Source organism: Triticum dicoccoides, chromosome 7A (genome assembly GCF_002162155.2).
Source record: "Triticum dicoccoides isolate Atlit2015 ecotype Zavitan chromosome 7A, WEW_v2.0, whole genome shotgun sequence".
Taxonomy (NCBI): domain Eukaryota; kingdom Viridiplantae; phylum Streptophyta; class Magnoliopsida; order Poales; family Poaceae; genus Triticum; species Triticum dicoccoides.
In genome coordinates this window covers 251,663,797-251,682,107 of record NC_041392.1, presented here as the reverse complement: position 1 = coordinate 251,682,107, position 18,311 = coordinate 251,663,797, and the positions used below count along the sequence as shown (strand labels likewise).

At 43.3% G+C, this 18,311-nt stretch overlaps 1 protein-coding gene across 1 annotated transcript; it reads left to right on the top strand.

The window, feature by feature from the left end:
- The first annotated feature begins 14,663 nt into the window (after positions 1–14,663).
- On the top strand, positions 14,664–17,950 carry LOC119331297. Its single transcript, XM_037604466.1, has 2 exons — positions 14,664–15,515; positions 17,510–17,950. The coding sequence occupies exons 1-2, from the start codon at positions 14,757–14,759 to the stop codon at positions 17,594–17,596; spliced, it is 846 nt and encodes a 281-aa protein (XP_037460363.1). The 5' UTR covers positions 14,664–14,756; the 3' UTR covers positions 17,597–17,950.
- The last annotated feature ends 361 nt before the right edge of the window (positions 17,951–18,311 follow it).

Sequence of the window (18,311 nt, the reverse complement as noted above, 5' to 3'; positions counted from 1 at the left end):
CCACATACTCAACTATCATTTAGTCTTTCACAATTGCTAATACTCACGCAATACTTATGGGTATGAAGTTTTAATCGGACACAGAGAAAGATAGGGGCTTATAGTTTTGCCTCCCAACCTTTTACCTCAAGGGTAATGTCAACAATAATAGTTCATGAAAACTCACATCCAATTAGCTATATATATCAAGATCTTTCCAACACATTGTGCTTGCCAAAGGATAAAATGTAAAAAGGAAAGGTGAAGATCACCATGACTTTTGTATGAAGTATAAGACAAGAATAAAAGATAGGTCCTTCGCAGAGGGAAGCAGTGGTTGTCATGTGCTTTTATGGTTGGATGCACGAAATCTTAATGCAAAAGAACGTCACTTTATATTGCCACTTGTGATATGGACCTTTATCATGCAGTCCGTCGCTTTTATTTCTTCCATATCACAAGATTGTATAAATCTTATTTTCTCCACACTAATAAATCATACATATTTAGAGAGCAGTTTTTATTGCTTGCAACAACGACTACTTACTTGAAGGATCTTACTCAATCCATAGGTAGATATGGTGGACTCTCATGGCAAAAATGGGTTTAAGGATATTTGGAACCACAAGTAGTATCTCTACTTGGTGCAAAGAATTTGGCTAGCATGAGAGGGAAAGGCAAGCTCAACATGTTGGATGATCCATGACAATATAATTTATTTCGGATGTAAGAAAACATAACCCATTACGTTGTCTTCCTTGTCCAACATCAACTCTTTAGCATGTCATATTTTAATGAGTGCTCACAATCATAAAAGATGTCCAAGATAGTATATTTATATGTGAAGACCTCTCTTTCTTTATTACTTCCTATTAATTGCAACGATGACCAAAACTATGTTTGTCAACTCTCAACAACTTTTATTCATCATACTTTTTGTATGTGAAGTCATTACTCTCCATAAGATCCATGTGATCTCTTTAATTCTTTTAATTCTTTCTCTTCCCCTTTTTTTTATTTTTTATTTTTATTCCCTCAAGATCATAGCAAGATGGCAAAGCCCTTGACTCAACACTAATCTTTATTATATATAGCTCACGGACTCGATTACATAGAAGGATCATAAAGCAAAACTCAAAACTAGATCATACTAATACTTTCTGCTACTAGATCAAAATATTAACAAAAGGATCAAACTAAGAAAAACGGTAAAGATAAAAGTGTGATGGTGATACGATACCGGGGCACTCCCCCAAGCTTGGCAGTTTCCAAGGGGAGTGCCCATATCAGATACTCAGTTCTTCTTTTTTGGTGGAGAAGATGATGGCGATGATGGATAGCCGCACATCGAGCGTAGGAGATCCTCCAATTTGCGGATGATGCCCTTGAGTGCGATGATATGCTCCTTCAACAAAATATTTTCACTTGTAAGATACTTGTTTTGAATGCGAGCTAACTCAATCATCTTAAAAGCTTCAATCTCTGTTTGGGTAAGGAGATTGTGATGAGTTGAAGGATGTCTTCGTCTTCTACTGCCGGAACTTTATCTCCCATGGCCTTCTTGATCCCATCATCCTTGTTGATCTCCCCGGGTTCTTCTCTCTTCAGCTCTATCTTCATTAGCCAAGCATCGTTTCCCTCATTGTTGGAGGAAGGAGACGACATGATGCCTGGCCTTGACAACCCTCGCAAAAAACAGCTCGAAACAAAAACATGAGATATTTGCGTGGTACGGTGGTCAAAACCTTCGGGAGATTATATAATGATTTTTTACCGACCAAAAGAAGTATCGTGCAAGAAAACGGAGTCCGGAGAGCACATGAGGTGCCCATGAGGCAGGGGGCGTGCCCTCCACCCTCGTGGAAGCCTCGTGTCCTTCCCGGACTGCTTTTTATTTTCCTATTTTCTTAAATATTCCAAAACGGAGAAAAATTGCTATTAGAACTGTTTTGGAGTCGCTTTACTTACCGCACCTCATACCTATTCCTTTTCGAAGTCTGAAACATTCTGAAAAGTGTCCTTTATGTATTCCTCTGGGGTTACGGTTTCGATAACATTAGTTTCAACATTTATAGGATTACCTGAGATATAATGTTTGATTCTTTGATCGTTCACCACCCTCGGATTTGTGCCTTCGAAGTTGTTGAGTTTTAGGGCACCGGAATGATAGACCTCCTCGATGATGTAAGGACCTTCCCATTTTGAGAGGAATTTTCCTGCAAAAAATCTTAAACGAGAGTTGTATAACAATACATAATCACCTACATTAAACTCACGCTTGTGTATCCTTTTGTCATGCCATCTTTTAATTTTTTCTTTAAACAGTTTGGCATTCTCATAGGCATGGGTTCTCCATTCATCAAGTGAGCTAATGTCAAAAAGCCTCTTCTCACTAGCAAGTTTGAAATCATCATTGAGCTCTTTAATGGCCCAATATGGCTTATGTTCTAGTTCGAGAGGTAAGTGACATGCTTTTCCATAAACCATTTTATACGGAGACATACCCATAGGATTTTTATATGCAGTTCTATAAGCCCATAGTGCATCATCAAGTTTCTTGGACCAATTCTTTCTAGATCTATTAATAGTCTTTTGCGAAATTAATCTAAGCTCTCTATTACTCAGTTCTACTTGACCACTAGACTGTGGATGATATGGAGATGCAATTCTATGATTAACATCATACTTAGCAAGCATTTTACGAAAAGCACCATGAATAAAATGTGAACCACCATCAGTCATTAAGTATCTAGGAACTCCAAAGCTCGGAAAAATAACTTCTTTAAGCATCTTAATAGAGGTGTTATGATCAGCACTACCGGTTAGAATAGCTTCTACCCACTTAGTAACATAATCAATAGCAACTAAAATATGTGTATACCCATTAGAGGATGGAAACGGTCCCATATAATCAAATCCCCAAACATCAAATGGTTCAATAACAAGTGAATAATTCATAGGCATTTCTCGACGTCTGCTGATTTTTTCCAATTCTTTGGCATTCATCACAAGACAAAACAAACATGCGGGCATCCTCGAAGAGAGTAGGCCAATAAAAACCGGATTGCAATACCTTATGTGTAGTTCTATCTCCAGCGTGGTGTCCTCCATATGTCTCGGAGCGACACTTGCGTAGGATCTGTTCATGTTCATGCTCAGGCACACAACGTCTAATAATACCATCTACTCCTTCTTTATAAAGGTGTGGGTCATCCGAGAAGTAATGTCTTAAATCATAGAAAAACTTTTTCTTTTGTAGGTATGTGAAACTAGGTGGTATGAGTTTAGCAACAATGTAATTAGCATAATCATCATACCATGGAGCAGTACGAGAAGCATTTATGACAGCTAATTGTTCATCGGGAAAGCTATCATCAATAGGTAGTGGGTCATCAAGAACATTCTCTAACCTAGACAAGTTGTCTGCAACGGGGTTCTCCGCTCTCTTTCTATCGATAATATGCAAATCAAATTCTTCTAGCAAGAGAACCCATCTAATAAGTTTAGGTTTAGCATCCTTCTTTTCCATAAGATATTTAATAGCAACATGATCAGTGTGAACAGTTACTTTAGAATCAACAATACAAGGTCTAAACTTATCACAAGAAAATACAACTGCTAAAAATTCTTTTCCAGTAGTAGCATAATTTCTCTGGGCACTGTCCAGAGTCTTACTAGCATATTGGATAACATTTAATTTCTTATCAACTCTTTGTCCTAGAACAGCCCCTACAGCATAATCACTAGCATCACACATAATTTCAAAGGATAAATTCCAATCAGGTGGCTAAACAAAAGGTGCATAAATCAAGGCTTTCTTAAGTATTTCAAATGCTTCCACACAATCATCATCAAAGACAAATGGGGCATCTTTTTGTTAGAGATTAGTCAGAGGCCTAGAAATTTTAGAGAAGTCCATAATGAACCTCCCATAAAAACCGGCATTACCAAGGAAACTTCTTATACCTTTAATGTCCTTAGCACACAACATCTTTTCAATATCATCAACTTTAGCTTTATCAACTTCAATACCTCTTTCAGAAATTTTATGCCCCAAGACAATACCTTCATTAACCATAAAGTGGCACTTCTCCCAATTCAAGACAAGATTAGTTTCTTCACATCTCTGCAAAACTCGATCAAGGTTGCTTAAGCAATCATCAAAAGAAGTTCCATATACGGAGAAATCATCCATGAACACCTCAACAATCTTTTCACAAAAGTCAGAGAATATAGTAGTCATACATCTTTGAAAGGTAGCAGGTGCATTGCATAAACCAAAAGGCATACGTCTATAAGCAAAGGTACCAAAAGGGCAAGTAAAAGTTGTCTTTTCTTGATCCTCTTTTGACACAGGAATTTGAGAGAAACCAGAATAACCATCTAGAAAGCAAAAATGTGTATGTTTGGATAATTTTTCTAGCATTTGATCAATAAAAGGTAAAGGGTAATGATCCTTTTTAGTAGATTTATTTAGTTTGCGGAAATCAATTACCATTCTATAACCTGTAACAATTCTTTGTGGAATCAATTCATCTTTATCATTAGGAACAACAGTAATACCTCCCTTCTTAGGGACACAATGGACATGACTTACCCACTAACTGTCAGCAACGGGATAAATTATACCTGCCTCCAGAAGCTTTAGTATTTCTTTTCTTACCACTTCTTTCATCTTAGGATTTAACCGTCATTGGTGATCAACAACCGGTTTTGCATCTTTCTCCAATTTTATTTTGTGCTGGCATAGAGTGGGACTAATGCCCTTAAGATCATCAAGAGTATATCCAATAGCCGCACGGTGTTTCTTCTGAGTTTTCAATAATTTCTTTTCTTCATGCTCTAAAAGGTTAGCACTAATGATAACATGATATATCTTTTTCACATCAAGATAAGCATATTTAAGAGTATCAGGTAAAGGTTTAAGGTCAAACACGGGATCACCCTTGGGTGGAGGAGGATCCCCTAGGATTTCAACAGGCAAGTTGTGTTTCAACATAGGTCCCTGTTTAAAGAATACTTCATCTATTTCTCTTCTTTCATTCATAAACATATCATTTTCGTGGTCGAGCAAATATTGTTCTAAAGGATCATTAGGAGGCACGACAATAGAAGCAAGACCAATAATTTCATCTTTACTAGGCAATTCTTTCTCATGGGGTTGTCTATGAAATTTAGCAAAATTAAACTCATGAGACATATCCCCCAAACCAATAGTAACAACATCCTTTTTGCAATCTATCCTAGCATTAACAATATTCAAGAAGGGTCTACCAAATATAATGGGACAAAAGTTATCTTGTGGGGAACCAAGAACAAGAAAATGAGCAATATATTTAACTTTCCCACACAAGACTTCAACATCTCTAACAATCCCAACTGGTGAAATAGTGTCTCTATTGGCAAGCTTAATTGTAACATCAATTTCCTCTATCTCAGCAGGTGCAATATCATGCATAATTTCTTTGTATAAGGAATGAGTATTGCACTCGCACTAGCACCCATATCACATAAGCCATGATAGCAATGATCTCCTATTTTAACAGAAATAACAGGCATGCCTACAACAGATCTATGTTTGTTTTTAGTGTCGGGTCTAGCAATTCTAGTAGCTTCATCACAGAAGTAAATAACATGCCCATCAATATTATCGGCTAAGAGATCTTTAACCATAGCAACACTAGGTTCAACTTTAATTTGCTCAGAGGGTGTAGGTGTTCTAGTATTACTCTTACGAACCATAGTTGAAGCTTTAGCATAATCCTTTATTCTAACAGGGAAAGGTGGTTTCTCAATATAAGCAGTAGGAACAACAGAATCATTATAAGTGATAGTCTTTTCTTCAACTTTAATAGGTGCAACTACTTTTACTTCAATGGGAGGATTATATTTAAACCACTTCTCCTTAGGGAGATCAACATGAGTAGCAAAGGATTCATAGAAAGAAGCTACTATCTCAGAGTCAAGTCCATATTTAGTGCTAAATTCATGGAAAGCATCGGTATCCATAAAAGATTTAACACGATCAAACTTAGGTGTTATACCTGACTCCTTACCTTCGTCGAGATCCCAATCTTCAGAGTTGTGTTTAATTCTTTCCAATAAATCCCATTTGAATTCAATAGTATAGATCATAAAAGAGCCAGTACAAGAAGTATCGAGCATGGAGCAATTATCGAGAGTAAGCCGAGCATAAAATTTTGAATAATAATTTCTCTTGAGAGCTCATGATTGGGGCATTAATATTACATTGGCTTAAGACTCCCCCAATCTAGAGCGATGCTTTCTCCTTCGCAAGGCCAAAAATTTATATATATAATTACGATCACGATAAACAAGATGCATATCATAAAACTTCTGATGCAATTCCAATTTCAATTGCTTGTAGTTCCATGATCCCATATCATCACATAGCCTAAACCATGTCAATGCCTTTCCCTTCAAAGATAAAGGGAAGACCTTCTTCTTGATAACATCCTCGGGCATACTTGCAAGCTTAAATAATCCACAAACTTCATCCACATAGATTAGGTGCAAATCGGGATGTAGTGTTCCGTCACCTGTGAAAGGATTAGCTAGCAGTTTCTCTGTCATACCCGAAGGAATTTCAAAGTAAACATTTTTAGTAGTTTCAATAGGTTGAGGAGAAACTCTTTGCTCTACTGGTCGGGCTGAAGATACCCCAAACAAGCCCGTCAAAGGATTATGTTCCATAGTAACAAGTGACAGTAAATTTCAGCACACTATATAAAATTTTCCTTACCAAATTCCACCTACCAAAGACGCTTAACTCCCCAGCAACGGCGCCAGAAAAGAATATTGATGACCAACAAGTATAGGGGATCTATCGTAGTCCTTTCGGTAAGTAAGAGTGTCGAACCCAATGAGGAGTAGAAGAAATTGATAAGCAGTTTTCAGTAAGGTATTCTCTGCAAGCACTGAAATTACTGGTAATAGATAGTTTTGTGATAAGGTAATTTGTAATGGGTAACAAGTAATAAATGTAAATAAGGTGCAGCAAGATGGCCCAATCCTTTTTATAGCAAAGGACAAGCCTGGACAAACTCTTATATAAAGGAAAGCGCTCCCAAGGACACATGGGAATTATTGTCAAGCTAGTTTTCATCACGTTCATATGATTCATGTTCGGTACTTTGATAATTTGATATGTGGGTGGACCGGTGCTTGGTTACTACCCTTCCTTGGACAAGCATCCCACTTATGATTAACCCCTCTTGCAAGCATCTGCAACTACAAAAGAAGTATTAAGGTAAACCTAACCGTAGCATGAAACATATGGATTCAAATCAGCCCCTTATGAAGCAATTCATAAACTAGGGTTTAAGCTTCTGTCACTCTAGCAACCCATCATCTACTTATTACTTCTCAATGCCTTCCTCTAGGCCCAAACAATGATGAAGTGTCATGTAGTCGATGTTCACATGACACCACTAGAGGATAGACAACATACATCTCATCAAAATATCGAACGAATACCAAATTCACATGACTAATTATAGCAAGACTTCTCCTATGTCCTCAGGAACAAATGTAACTACTCACAAATCATATTCATGTTCATAATCAGAGGGGTATTAATATGCATAAAGGATCTGAACATATGATCTTCCACCAAATAAACCAACTACCATCAACTACAAAGAGTAATCAACACTACTAGCAACCCATGGGTACCAATCTGAGGCTTTGAGATAAAGATTGGATACAAGAGATGAACTAGGGTTTGAGAGGAGATGGTGTTGGTGAAGATGTTGATCGAGATCGACCCCCTCCCGATGAGAGGATCGATGGTGATGATTTCCCCCTCCCGGATGAAAGTTTCCCCAGTAGAACAGCTCCGTCGGAGCCCAAGATTGGTTCCGCCAAGGTTCCGCCTCGTAGCGGCAGAGTTTCGTCCCGTGAGCTTGCTTATGATTTTTTTCTCGGACGAAAGACCTCATATAGCAGAAGATGGGCAACGGAGGCCTGTCAGGGGGACCACGAGGCAGGGGGCGCGCCCGGGGGGTAGGGCTTGCCCCCCACCCTCGTGGATGGTGGGTGGCCCTCCTCTGGTACTTCCTTCACCCAATATTTTTTATATATTATGAAACATGCTCCCATGAAGTTTCAGGACTTTTGGAGTTGTGCAGAATAGGTCTCTAATATTTGCTCCTTTTCCAGCCCAGAATTCCAGCTGCCGACATTTCCCCTCTTCATGTAAACCTTGTAAAATAAGAGAGAATAGGCATAAGTATTGTGACATAATGTGTAATAACAACCCATAATGCAATAAATATCGATATAAAAGTATGATGTAAAATGGACGTATCACCCACCTCCGAAGCCTTTGAGAGAGAATCTTTGTGAGGACAAAACCCAAAACACCCAGAGCCCAAAGAGTGTTTGTCATCACTATAGTCTTTCTGTTCCGTGTGAACAGAAGACTTATTACACTTGAAGACTGTGATCTTCTAGTCAGTTAGGCCTCGCGTTCTGAGCATCCAAGAGTCATTGTGGATTGTCGGTGAACAAAGTCTGTGAAGGTTTGAAAGTCTACCTTGAAGACTTACCTGAGTGATTTGGCGAGGTCTGAGTCACCTTAGCTCAAGGGGAATAAGGTGAAGACGTGGTCTTCTGAGTTCAAACCCAGCTTCCCTAACTAGATGTACAATTGTCACAACAACTAAAACTAGTCTACCAAATCCTCATCTTCATCGAGCAACTGGTTCTATCACTTCACTCCTTTACTTATAATTTAGCTTCGTGAAGTCATTGCTTGCCTGCTTTGCTTGAATACACTATGTGAAGCCATTCACTCGGATTGCATATTTGGCCTCACGTTGTCTTCCTATTCTGTTCTGGTCTACCTAGCAGCTATTTGTCTTCGTGCATCTTTTGTACTGTACTTTGACTCTATTGCATGGCTAGGGGTAGCTTCTGTTTCGTTGTATCCTATTTAGTTATTGTTTCAGTTGTCTTTCTTCTAAGACATTGCATGTTTCGAAGACTTTCATAAAAATTGCCTATTCACCCCCCTCTAGTCAATAGCTAGCACTTTCAACTAACAACATAGTTCCTCCTGGGTCCTCAAGAACGTAATGGACTACTCACAATCCATCATAATGAACATGATTATTGGGGCAATGATATGGATAACAATCTGAACATACAAATCGTCCATCAATAAACCACTAAGCATCAACTACAAAAGTAGTAATTAAGACCATGAAGTGATCTTTTTTATATCTGGCATAATAGTTCATACATTTAAAAGGGTATGGTGATGGATATGGAGATGGAGATGGTGAAGATGGAGTTGGTGATCTCAACAAAATAAGCCCTCCGGGAGAGAAATTGCTATTGTGTCTTTCAACCTCGCTCCCACGAGCGTAAAACCCCACCAAATAGAATCAAGGTTTTTGGGATGATATAGGACCAAGGTTGCTTGAGAGGGGCCAGTGGGTACCCTGTGGGCCCGTGCGGTGGATCTACGCAGCCCAAGGCATGGCCATGTGGTGGCCCATGTGGGCCCCGCAGACCATGCCCTGGCCTTAGCCTGCCCCCACACTCTCCTTCTAGGAATGTCTCTCAATTTTTTTCTTTGTTGATCTTTTTGGTGCTTTATGGCAGTTTTCCAAAACTTCCCCCTCCTCGACCGCAACATGCAAAATAAGAGGAAATAGGAATAAGAATGGTGTGATAACGTGCAAAACATGGATACTAGTGAGGGATTTATAATAGGAAATAGTGATGCAAACTAGACGTGTGAGTGGTGCACAACAAGTAGGCCTGCAAGTGATGTGATGTGGCAAGGAGGCATGGACACATCCGACTGGACGATGGGAGAAAAGGAACAACACAAGATGAAACTCTTGAACTGAATGTTGAAAAGAGAGAAGTACCCATGTCCAACTGGATGAAGATTAACTTTTTTTGGAAAGGAGGATCAAATCCTAGCATCTACATCGGCTGATTCACACAACTATAACCAATTAATTATTCAAGATGCAAAACAAAGGTAATCCCAGCATACCATTTGAATGCGGCAAATGTCCATCCCATCTAGTAATGCCTCTCCGACATTGAACAGGTGCAGACACCGAGGACACAACATGCGCGACGCTCTCGACCGGTGAACTTCTTCAATGCTAGCGCCAGTGAGAGGTCATGTCCGCTCTGGGCTGGTGTAAATGTGGAGTTGATGCTTTAGAGAGGAATGAGTGTCGGCAACCGCTTCGGGCAGGAAAGGGGGCGAGCGAGGGGGAGGGTTTAGGGTGGGTCAAGGTTTTCGGACATGTACGTGGCAACAGTTCAGACGCCCGTAATCCCTCCAGTTTGCTTTCAATTTGCATGAAAAAGGACATTCGAACCAGCGAGCAGACTGATATAGAACTGCGTTCAATGGCAAAACATGTCCAACCTATGCAGTTCGAATGGATGGGGCGGCTTGAGGTTACACATTATATATGCCCTTATCTCTCGCAACCTCCTCCACGAGCGACGTATGTTCCTTCATACGTTTTTTATCCTGCAAAAAGTCCTAGTGGCCAGACTGTTCGACCCAAAACAGGCCTGACTCTCCGTCCCGTAAGTTTTTAGCCCATACGGCTAGAGTTTTCCCACCACCACATATGCCCCTCCGCCACTTAGTGGAGAGGTTGACTAACACAAAAGGAAGAACCCTAGATTTGAGAAAAAGCTCCCTATACTTCTCCCCACACGAAATCGAAGATTCTAAGAATATTTGTGATAGTTCTTGAGAGAGATTTCACCTGAAGCATAGATCCACTCCTCCTCTCTCTTTTGGAAAAAGTAATTTGTGATTTGAGCAAGTTTTAATAGCATTTCCCCCTTGATCTTCTTACACCTAGAGGTTGGAGACTCCTAGGAGGTAGGATTCTTCCGCGAGGAATCAACTTGTGATTTACCATCGTGAAGTTTGCAAAGGTTTGGAAGCCACCTCAAGGTTTACCACTAGTGGTTTAGAATCACATTTGCTGTGATATCTCAAGGATGAGAATAGGGTGATCCTTGGTGTTGGTTTGCCTTCGTGGTAACACCCATCTCCCCGACATTGACCGGCTTACCTCCAAGAAGGTGAACATCGGAATACATTCTCTTCAACGTGTCTTTGTTTATCTCTAATCCCAGCTCCCTATGGTTTACACTGGTCACTTGGCATTGCATTCAGTATAACTTGTTGAACACATTATATCGTATTGCTTATCTCACTGTAGCAACTTTTTTAGGCTCACATTTATATTCACATAGTCTAAACTCACTAATAGTCGACTAAATTTATAATTACGCCTATTCACCCCCTCTAGGTCCATATAGCTCCTTTTAACACCACAATTGTGTCATTCTACCCTCTTATGAGTAGTGCTAGAATTGATCACACTTGCAGTTGTTGTGTTACCTCCACCCTAGATAGGTGCCAATATTTTGTCAATAAATTATGTGCAAGCTGCCAGTCTTGGGGCTTTAAAATCACATGTTTTATCAATAACATGCTTTACATCATATGGCATGTATCCCCCTAGCAACATGTCATCCATCTGAGAGGAGACCTTGCATTGGACTTTCTCTAGTAATGTAAGATCAGTTACTCGCGTTTCCTAAGTGAATAGGTTAGCGAAATATGATCGCATAAGAGTATTGGGAGAACAATACCTTCAACCCATAAATTGTGTTTGTTTTTAAACGACTTATACTTATACGATTTTGCCCTGATCAACCATAAGGGTCAAAAAATGGGGTGTTCTTGTCACTAATTCTGAGCAAGATGACTCCCGAGTGTTGCATCCACTGGATCTCTTCCAGTTCAAGTAAAAACCCAATAAGTTCAAGAATGTCCTTTCTTCTTACTTTGATTCGTCATCTACATGGGCTCACATCCCATTTTTTCTAGGTCTCACTAAGCCTTTCTCAATCATTTTTTCCCGGTTTCTTCAAAACATGTTGGTCCTAGTCATGGAAAATTCCATGCATGTACCTAGCTTGCCCAACACCACCTTTCGTTGCATCCAGACATGATTCCTCCCATGCTCGATGGACCATGTCACTAAATTAGGTCTCCTGCAACCAACACACCTCAAAGGCCCCCTAGCCTTTCTGTCTACTTGTTGAATTTTGGTGGAAGTTATTGTCCACCATAATAGTGGATGATCAGAGTGATTATACTCGAGACTTTGAAACCCTTCATAAGGGAATGTTAGCTACCAACCATTGTTGCATGCACCCTTGTCCAACCTTTTCCATTATACGACTTCGATGCCAAGTAAATTTATCTTCAGGGAACCCCATGGCCTCTAGATCAGTGTCATAAGCTCCTCCTAGAAAGCTTGCATTTATTCAGTTTGATTCCTTCTTCTTTTTCATGATCAAGCAGTATCACATTCAAATCACCCATCATTAGCCAGGGTAAATCATGTTGGACCTTTAAGTAACTCATATGTTCCCATGTTGTATGTTTACCTTCCAGCTTGAACTCACTGTACACAACGGGGAACGTCAACTCTCTATTCCAAAATAAAATAACACTAGCCTTCCTTCCATCGCTAGGATTCACCATAACCGATTCCATATGAAGACAACAATACCAACACTCTGTCGAGAAGTGTTCTAACTGTGTCTCCGGCACAAAACACCAATGAGTTAAATCTATGCTAAACGTCTAACAAAGCACAAACTATCAGCGTTCCCCAACCCCCTGTAGTTTGAGGCTAAGGCTCAGGCGTTACTTCATCGCGGAGCCAGTCGATTTTGAGTTTCCCAAAGCATTCATGTTTCCTTCCCCATTGCCATCGTTCTTAGACCTACTGGGGGTCTCTTTTTGGGGGTGGGATGGGAGTGTGGCTGGGCAAACTTGGTGCATTTGGATCATCAAACTGTTACACTAGCCACCCAACCTTCGTAGAAGTGCCCTCATGCGGTAACAAAGTAAGAAACACGCTCTTCTTTTTACGTTTTGCGTCTAGTATATCCGTATCACCCCCTCCTTTGTTGCTTGCATTAGTAAAAAACAACTACAACTAATTTTCGGTGCTTTAATAAGGCTAACACGCATTCGAGTTTTCCTCCTAAATGTCTTCCTGGCAATGGACCTCGTTCTCTCCCTTATCAAAATCATCCTCCCGTGTGTTTTGCATAAAACTCAAATGAGCCTCTGCCCTGATTGCTTCGTCCTTTGGCGGGTCCTCGCTCGTAGCATCATCTTAGAGATGGTCACCAACTCCAATGAGCGGGTAGATTCTTGAAGACCAGAAAGCTTGGAAATGGATGCCATCACCATGCTTCTTGAAAATGTACCCAGTCATGTTGGCATACTGAGCACCAATCAGACAAACATCATATTTCACGAGAACATGCTTCTCACCATGTATGACTAAAACTTTGTTCTTGCGTGGCTTTCGAACATCCAGTTTAATACTCATGCAAAAAAAGTTTCTTGAAAAATCCTGAGATGCTTACTCAGCAGTAATGAATCCAACAACCATGCTAGTAAGGGTTTTTAACATACTGATAAACACGTCCAGGAGGTCGTGAATCCGAATTCAAATATTCACATGACATAGATTTGATGTGGATGGCTTTGTAAATCCATCATAAGGTGCTAGAGCTAGGGCGAAGCCTTTGTATGTCCATGGAGCCACTTTCATCTCCTTTTTCTAGTCACGAGGCAAGAAAACTGCATTGTGTAAAGGTTCTAATCCATATACTTGATCTTCACTTCTTGAGCTACGTCCCATGACAATCGCATGTTCATATAAAACCAAAACTTACTCTATTCTATGTTTGTGCCTATCCGGCTATAGTCATCCAACATGCTGCCTCCATCCACTGCGGCACCTCGCTCTCAAACACAACAACATCCAGATAATCTCCATCGAGGCATAATTCCTTCATCATTGCTTGTAGATCACTTTGGTCCATCATCGCAACCTTCAATGTCTCAACTGCCATGAAACCCTAGCCCAAGAGTATCTATCGGGATAAAAATACTAACACCCGATCACCACGAGAACCCTAACCAAGGTCGGGCGACGATGCACAATCGCCCCTTGTCCCGCCCGAGCGAAGAACAAGCAAGAGAGGGCGGGGAAGGGAAGGGAAAACTCAACACGAGTGGAGGCGACGAGATGGCAGAAACCCTAGCGGGGAGGGAATTAACATTCTCTTATAAGTTTGGGCAGCCCTCAAAAAAAAGTTTGAGCAGTTTACGGATGGATACATGAGAGCGAGATGCATCCACATCCGAATCCGGCCTGCCCTAATAAACTCGGATGCCTTTTCGCTCGGACCCACCTTGCTGCCATTAAAAAAAAGCAGGGCACTATACAACGCAGAGTACGAACACGCATTCCTCCGCTCCCCACCAATCGAGTCGCGAGACAGTTCCCTTACATAGAACTACTCCGACGGGACGGACCCACGTAACAGGGAGACGATTTCCCGAACGCAAAGCTCATGCAGTTTACCGACTCGCCCGGCCTTGACTTGACCCACCCGCAAGCTAATTGCAGGGGGCCCAGGGGCCGGTGAGACGGGTCCAGAAACACCGGGTCTAGGGCTCTAGGCGGCGGCCACTGCTGTCCGTCTCCTCCTCCTCGCCCAACTCGCGTCCGCCTCCGTCTCCGCATCCACTTATAAAAGCCACCCGCCCTCCCGTCGCCTCCCTCTTTTCCTGTATTTCTGCCAGAGAAAAGAAAGAAATCACACCTCCCATCCATCTCAGGGCGGCGGCGTGCGCGAGTTCGTCTCCTGCGGCTCTCCCCATGGCGGAGTACGACGAGCAGGGCATGGCCATCGCGGCCGCCGAGATACTTCTCAGCCTCCGGAGCAGGACGCTGGCGCGGTGGCCGGACTGGGTTCCGCGCCCGTCCGGCGACCTCGCCCCGGCGGCGGCGGATCTCCAGCGGCCGGAGGAGGCGGAGGACGAGCTGCCGCCGATTCCGGAGGGGTGGCCGAAGCGGCCGCGGTTGCCGCCCCGTGCGGTGGCGAAAGGAACCGCGTGGCTGCTGTCGTGGGAGAGTCCCTTTGCGCGGCTGGGGCAGCCTGTTGTTGCCAGATCCGGCGCGTGCTCCAGCGGGGAGGAGAGGGCGCGGTCGCACCCGCGCGTCACGAAGGTGAAGCGCGAACCTTTGGCGGCGCGGAGGCCGGAGACGCCGCCGTACTACGTCTCGGCCGCCGGATCCGGCCCTTCCACGAGCGGCATGGACCGGGCGCGGTCGCGGCGGCGGCCGCGCGTGAGCGAGAAGGCGCAGGCGGCGGCGGCCGCGTGGACGGACGGCCCCATGGCGGCATCGAGCCCGGAGACGCCCTTCGACTACGCCAACGCCGCTGGATCAGGGGCGTCCTCGAGCGGGGACGAGGTGGCGCGGTCGACGGCCAAGCGCAAGGCGCAGGGGTCGGGCGGATCCGGAGTGCCTTCCAGCGGCGACGAGGGGTGCAGCTCGCCGGCGAAGCGCGCGCGGGCGGACGTCTCCATCGCCGTCGCCGGCGCCGGCGCCGTGCAACCCGCGGTTAAACTTGAGGTGAGTTTTTTTTCAATCGCCTTATCGCTTTCTCATTCTTTGCGGTTTATTCGTCTCGCTTTTGGACTCTGGAGGCCTTTCTTGCATGCCAATCTTGTTGAAGTCGCGTGAATTGCAGCTGTATTCCCCCCTCGGTTCTGCGAGACTCTGTCTCGTTACTCATCAATCTGTCGAGGAAGTTCCTTTGCCGTGATCTTTTTTTGGCCGTCCCATCGTTGATGTGTTCATACGGGTTGCGTGGTGTTCTTCGTTTGAATCTCGGGGGCTATTGTGATTCTAACCGGACAGTATGAGCTGGGTAGGGGATGGAGTTCTTGTGTTCCGGCGCCGGAGAGGATAAATCATTCATTCTCTGGCAACGGACTCCGGCCCCCGGGGTCGTTTTCGTGAGCGTATGGCTTTTGTGTGGACCCTTGCCTTGGCCGTTGGCACCGTGTCTAGTGTAGCTGGAGGTGGCCGATGGGCGACGAGGCAGGGTAGATAGATGGAGTAGTTGTGTTATACGCCGCATTTATCGCTTTTATTTATTCCTCGCTCCATCCAATCCAGTCAGCAATAGGGCGAGAAAAAAGGAAGCAGCAAGCGTGAAATCTTGAGTAATTTCTTTTTTTTTAAGTGTTCAAATCTTGAGTGATTTCGTAAAGTCGATTGTTGCGGGGTTTTGAATTGGAAGGCGAATTGATTAATTATGGGAGTACCTAGAATTTATCTAGATGAGATATAATTTGGTCTCATTTGCCTCTAAAACAAGAACAGATACAATCCACATTAGCACACACACATCTTATAGCATCACATTCAATGGTTATAAAAGATGAATGAGACCAAATTATGTCTTATATAGATGAGTTCTAGCAAAACTGAGTAATTATTGTGTGTGTCGTTAGCTGCGGATTTGGAATTACTCAATCAGTACATGTTGTGTGTGTGTGTTTTCGCTGTGGACGAATGAATCCCCATCGCCATCATGTGATGGCTTCGCTCCTTCCTCTGCGCGTGGTCCCGCGTGTCATCTTGGGCCGCCTGTTTCCCGCACTCTCCGCGCGTGTTTCTCACCCTGGAGGGGTAAATTTCGTTTCATTCTGACTTGCCTTGCAGACGCGGATCCTCTGCCGTGCGGCAGGGTGCCGTTCGGCGATTGACAGGTGGGCTCGCTGTGAATCAGCCCACATGCTAGTGTCCCCAACGGCGTGTAACGTACGTCAGGGGAGCTGCTTCCGCAAGATTGTAGACTTCCTTCGGGGTTCCGGCGCTGTTTCCCGTGGGTCCGGCCAGTTTCTGTGGACCCGGCCCCACGGAGTTCCATGGCTAGTTTGACACCGCATGTCATCGGGCTTTTCCTTTTTTGTCGTCGTTTATCTTCAGTGGAAATTAACGCGAAGATTGGAAGCTGGGTGAAGCTTTTTTAAATAGGGAAACAGAAACTTTTTCCTGGCTCTGCTTGCGGCAGGGTTGTTGTAAAGTGGTGCGTGTGCCTTTACGTGTCAGTCCGGGATGCGGGTCCCTTTGGCGACCGACGTGCACAGGGGTGGGGTGGGGTGCAGCCCATCGGTCGCCAACGTGGTCATTGGATGCCGCAGTGACCACTCCCTGGTCCAGCATGGGCTCGTGAGTCGCGACTGGTGTGGTATCATGTCACCGCACCAGGCCCGCCAGGGCTGCGACTTCTTTCCTTCAAAAACGAAGTCCAACTCTACTACAGTAACTTTCTTCTCAAAGAAATTACTACTCGTATAAGTGTGCTGGCTTATTTGTTGCTAGTAGCAGCTGTCTCGATGCCTTTGCATTGCATCTATGCGAGTACGGAGTAGTACAACTATTTTATTCCGCGATGATTTCTTAACAGTGATTCCACGTGATTCCCTCGGATCTCGCATCTTGCCGAGATCCGTCTGGTTGTTGTCATCCTGTATTTGATTAAGCAGTGTTCTTTCATATCTTTCTCGATTCTCCTGGAGCTTCCAACTAAAATCATTTTGGTTGATGTTGTGCAGGATCAAAAGACCGAGAACAATTACCGGGACGAGAAGGGCCACTTGCTGTTTGACCTCAACGAAGATCCAAGCATGGCGGAGTGGTGAGAGGCGAGGATTTTGCTAGCTAGTTGGTGTGTGCTCGGGGCAAATCAACCCAGCTGCTCATGTGTACATAAAGGGCAAACCCAGTAGAAGAAGAGCCGGTGAGGGCGGGTTAAGCTGAGAACGGAGGGGGCTTAGAGGGTATACTCATCATTAGATTTATATCAGGGTTAACTTAGTCTGCTCTGCTCTGTTGGACGTACTGCATGCGCCGGTGCGCTTCTGGCTCGCTTGCTCAATGCCGTGTACTGCAGTCCCTGTTATTTTCATCTTTGTTTATCCTGTTTGTTATCCGAATCAACTGATACCGTGCATGAATTGAAACAATAATATATACTCCATTAGATATTTTCTTCTTGTTTGTTTCATGTTGGCTATTTGCTCAGCTGCTGCTTAGGAGGATTTAATTAAAGTACGTTTTCATGTTGGCTCTTTGCACAGCTGCTGCTTATTAGGAGGATTAACAGTCCGTTTAATGGAATTGATGATTTACAGGCCGGCATTAGTGTTATTTTTTAGCTTAAACTTTTTCACGAGCAATGGTAAACTCTTTAATGGAATTGTTTGTTCCATGTTGGCTATTTGCTCAGCTGCTTCTTGTTAGGAGGATTTACAGTCCGTTTAATGGAATTGATGATGGCATTAGTGTTACTTTTTAGTTTAAACTCTTCCATGAGCAATGGTACACGCCCGTCCACTTTTTCTGTACAATAAAGGT

What these genes read in the sequence shown, in the direction of transcription:
- LOC119331297 (XM_037604466.1), top strand. Translation starts at nt 14,757, where the DNA reads ATGGCGGAGTACGACGAGCAGGGCATGGCCATCGCGGCCGCCGAGATA. An exon ending in AACCCGCGGTTAAACTTGAG is followed by an intron (nt 15,516 to 17,509) that starts GTGAGTTTTTTT and finishes GATGTTGTGCAG; the next exon opens with GATCAAAAGACCGAGAACAA.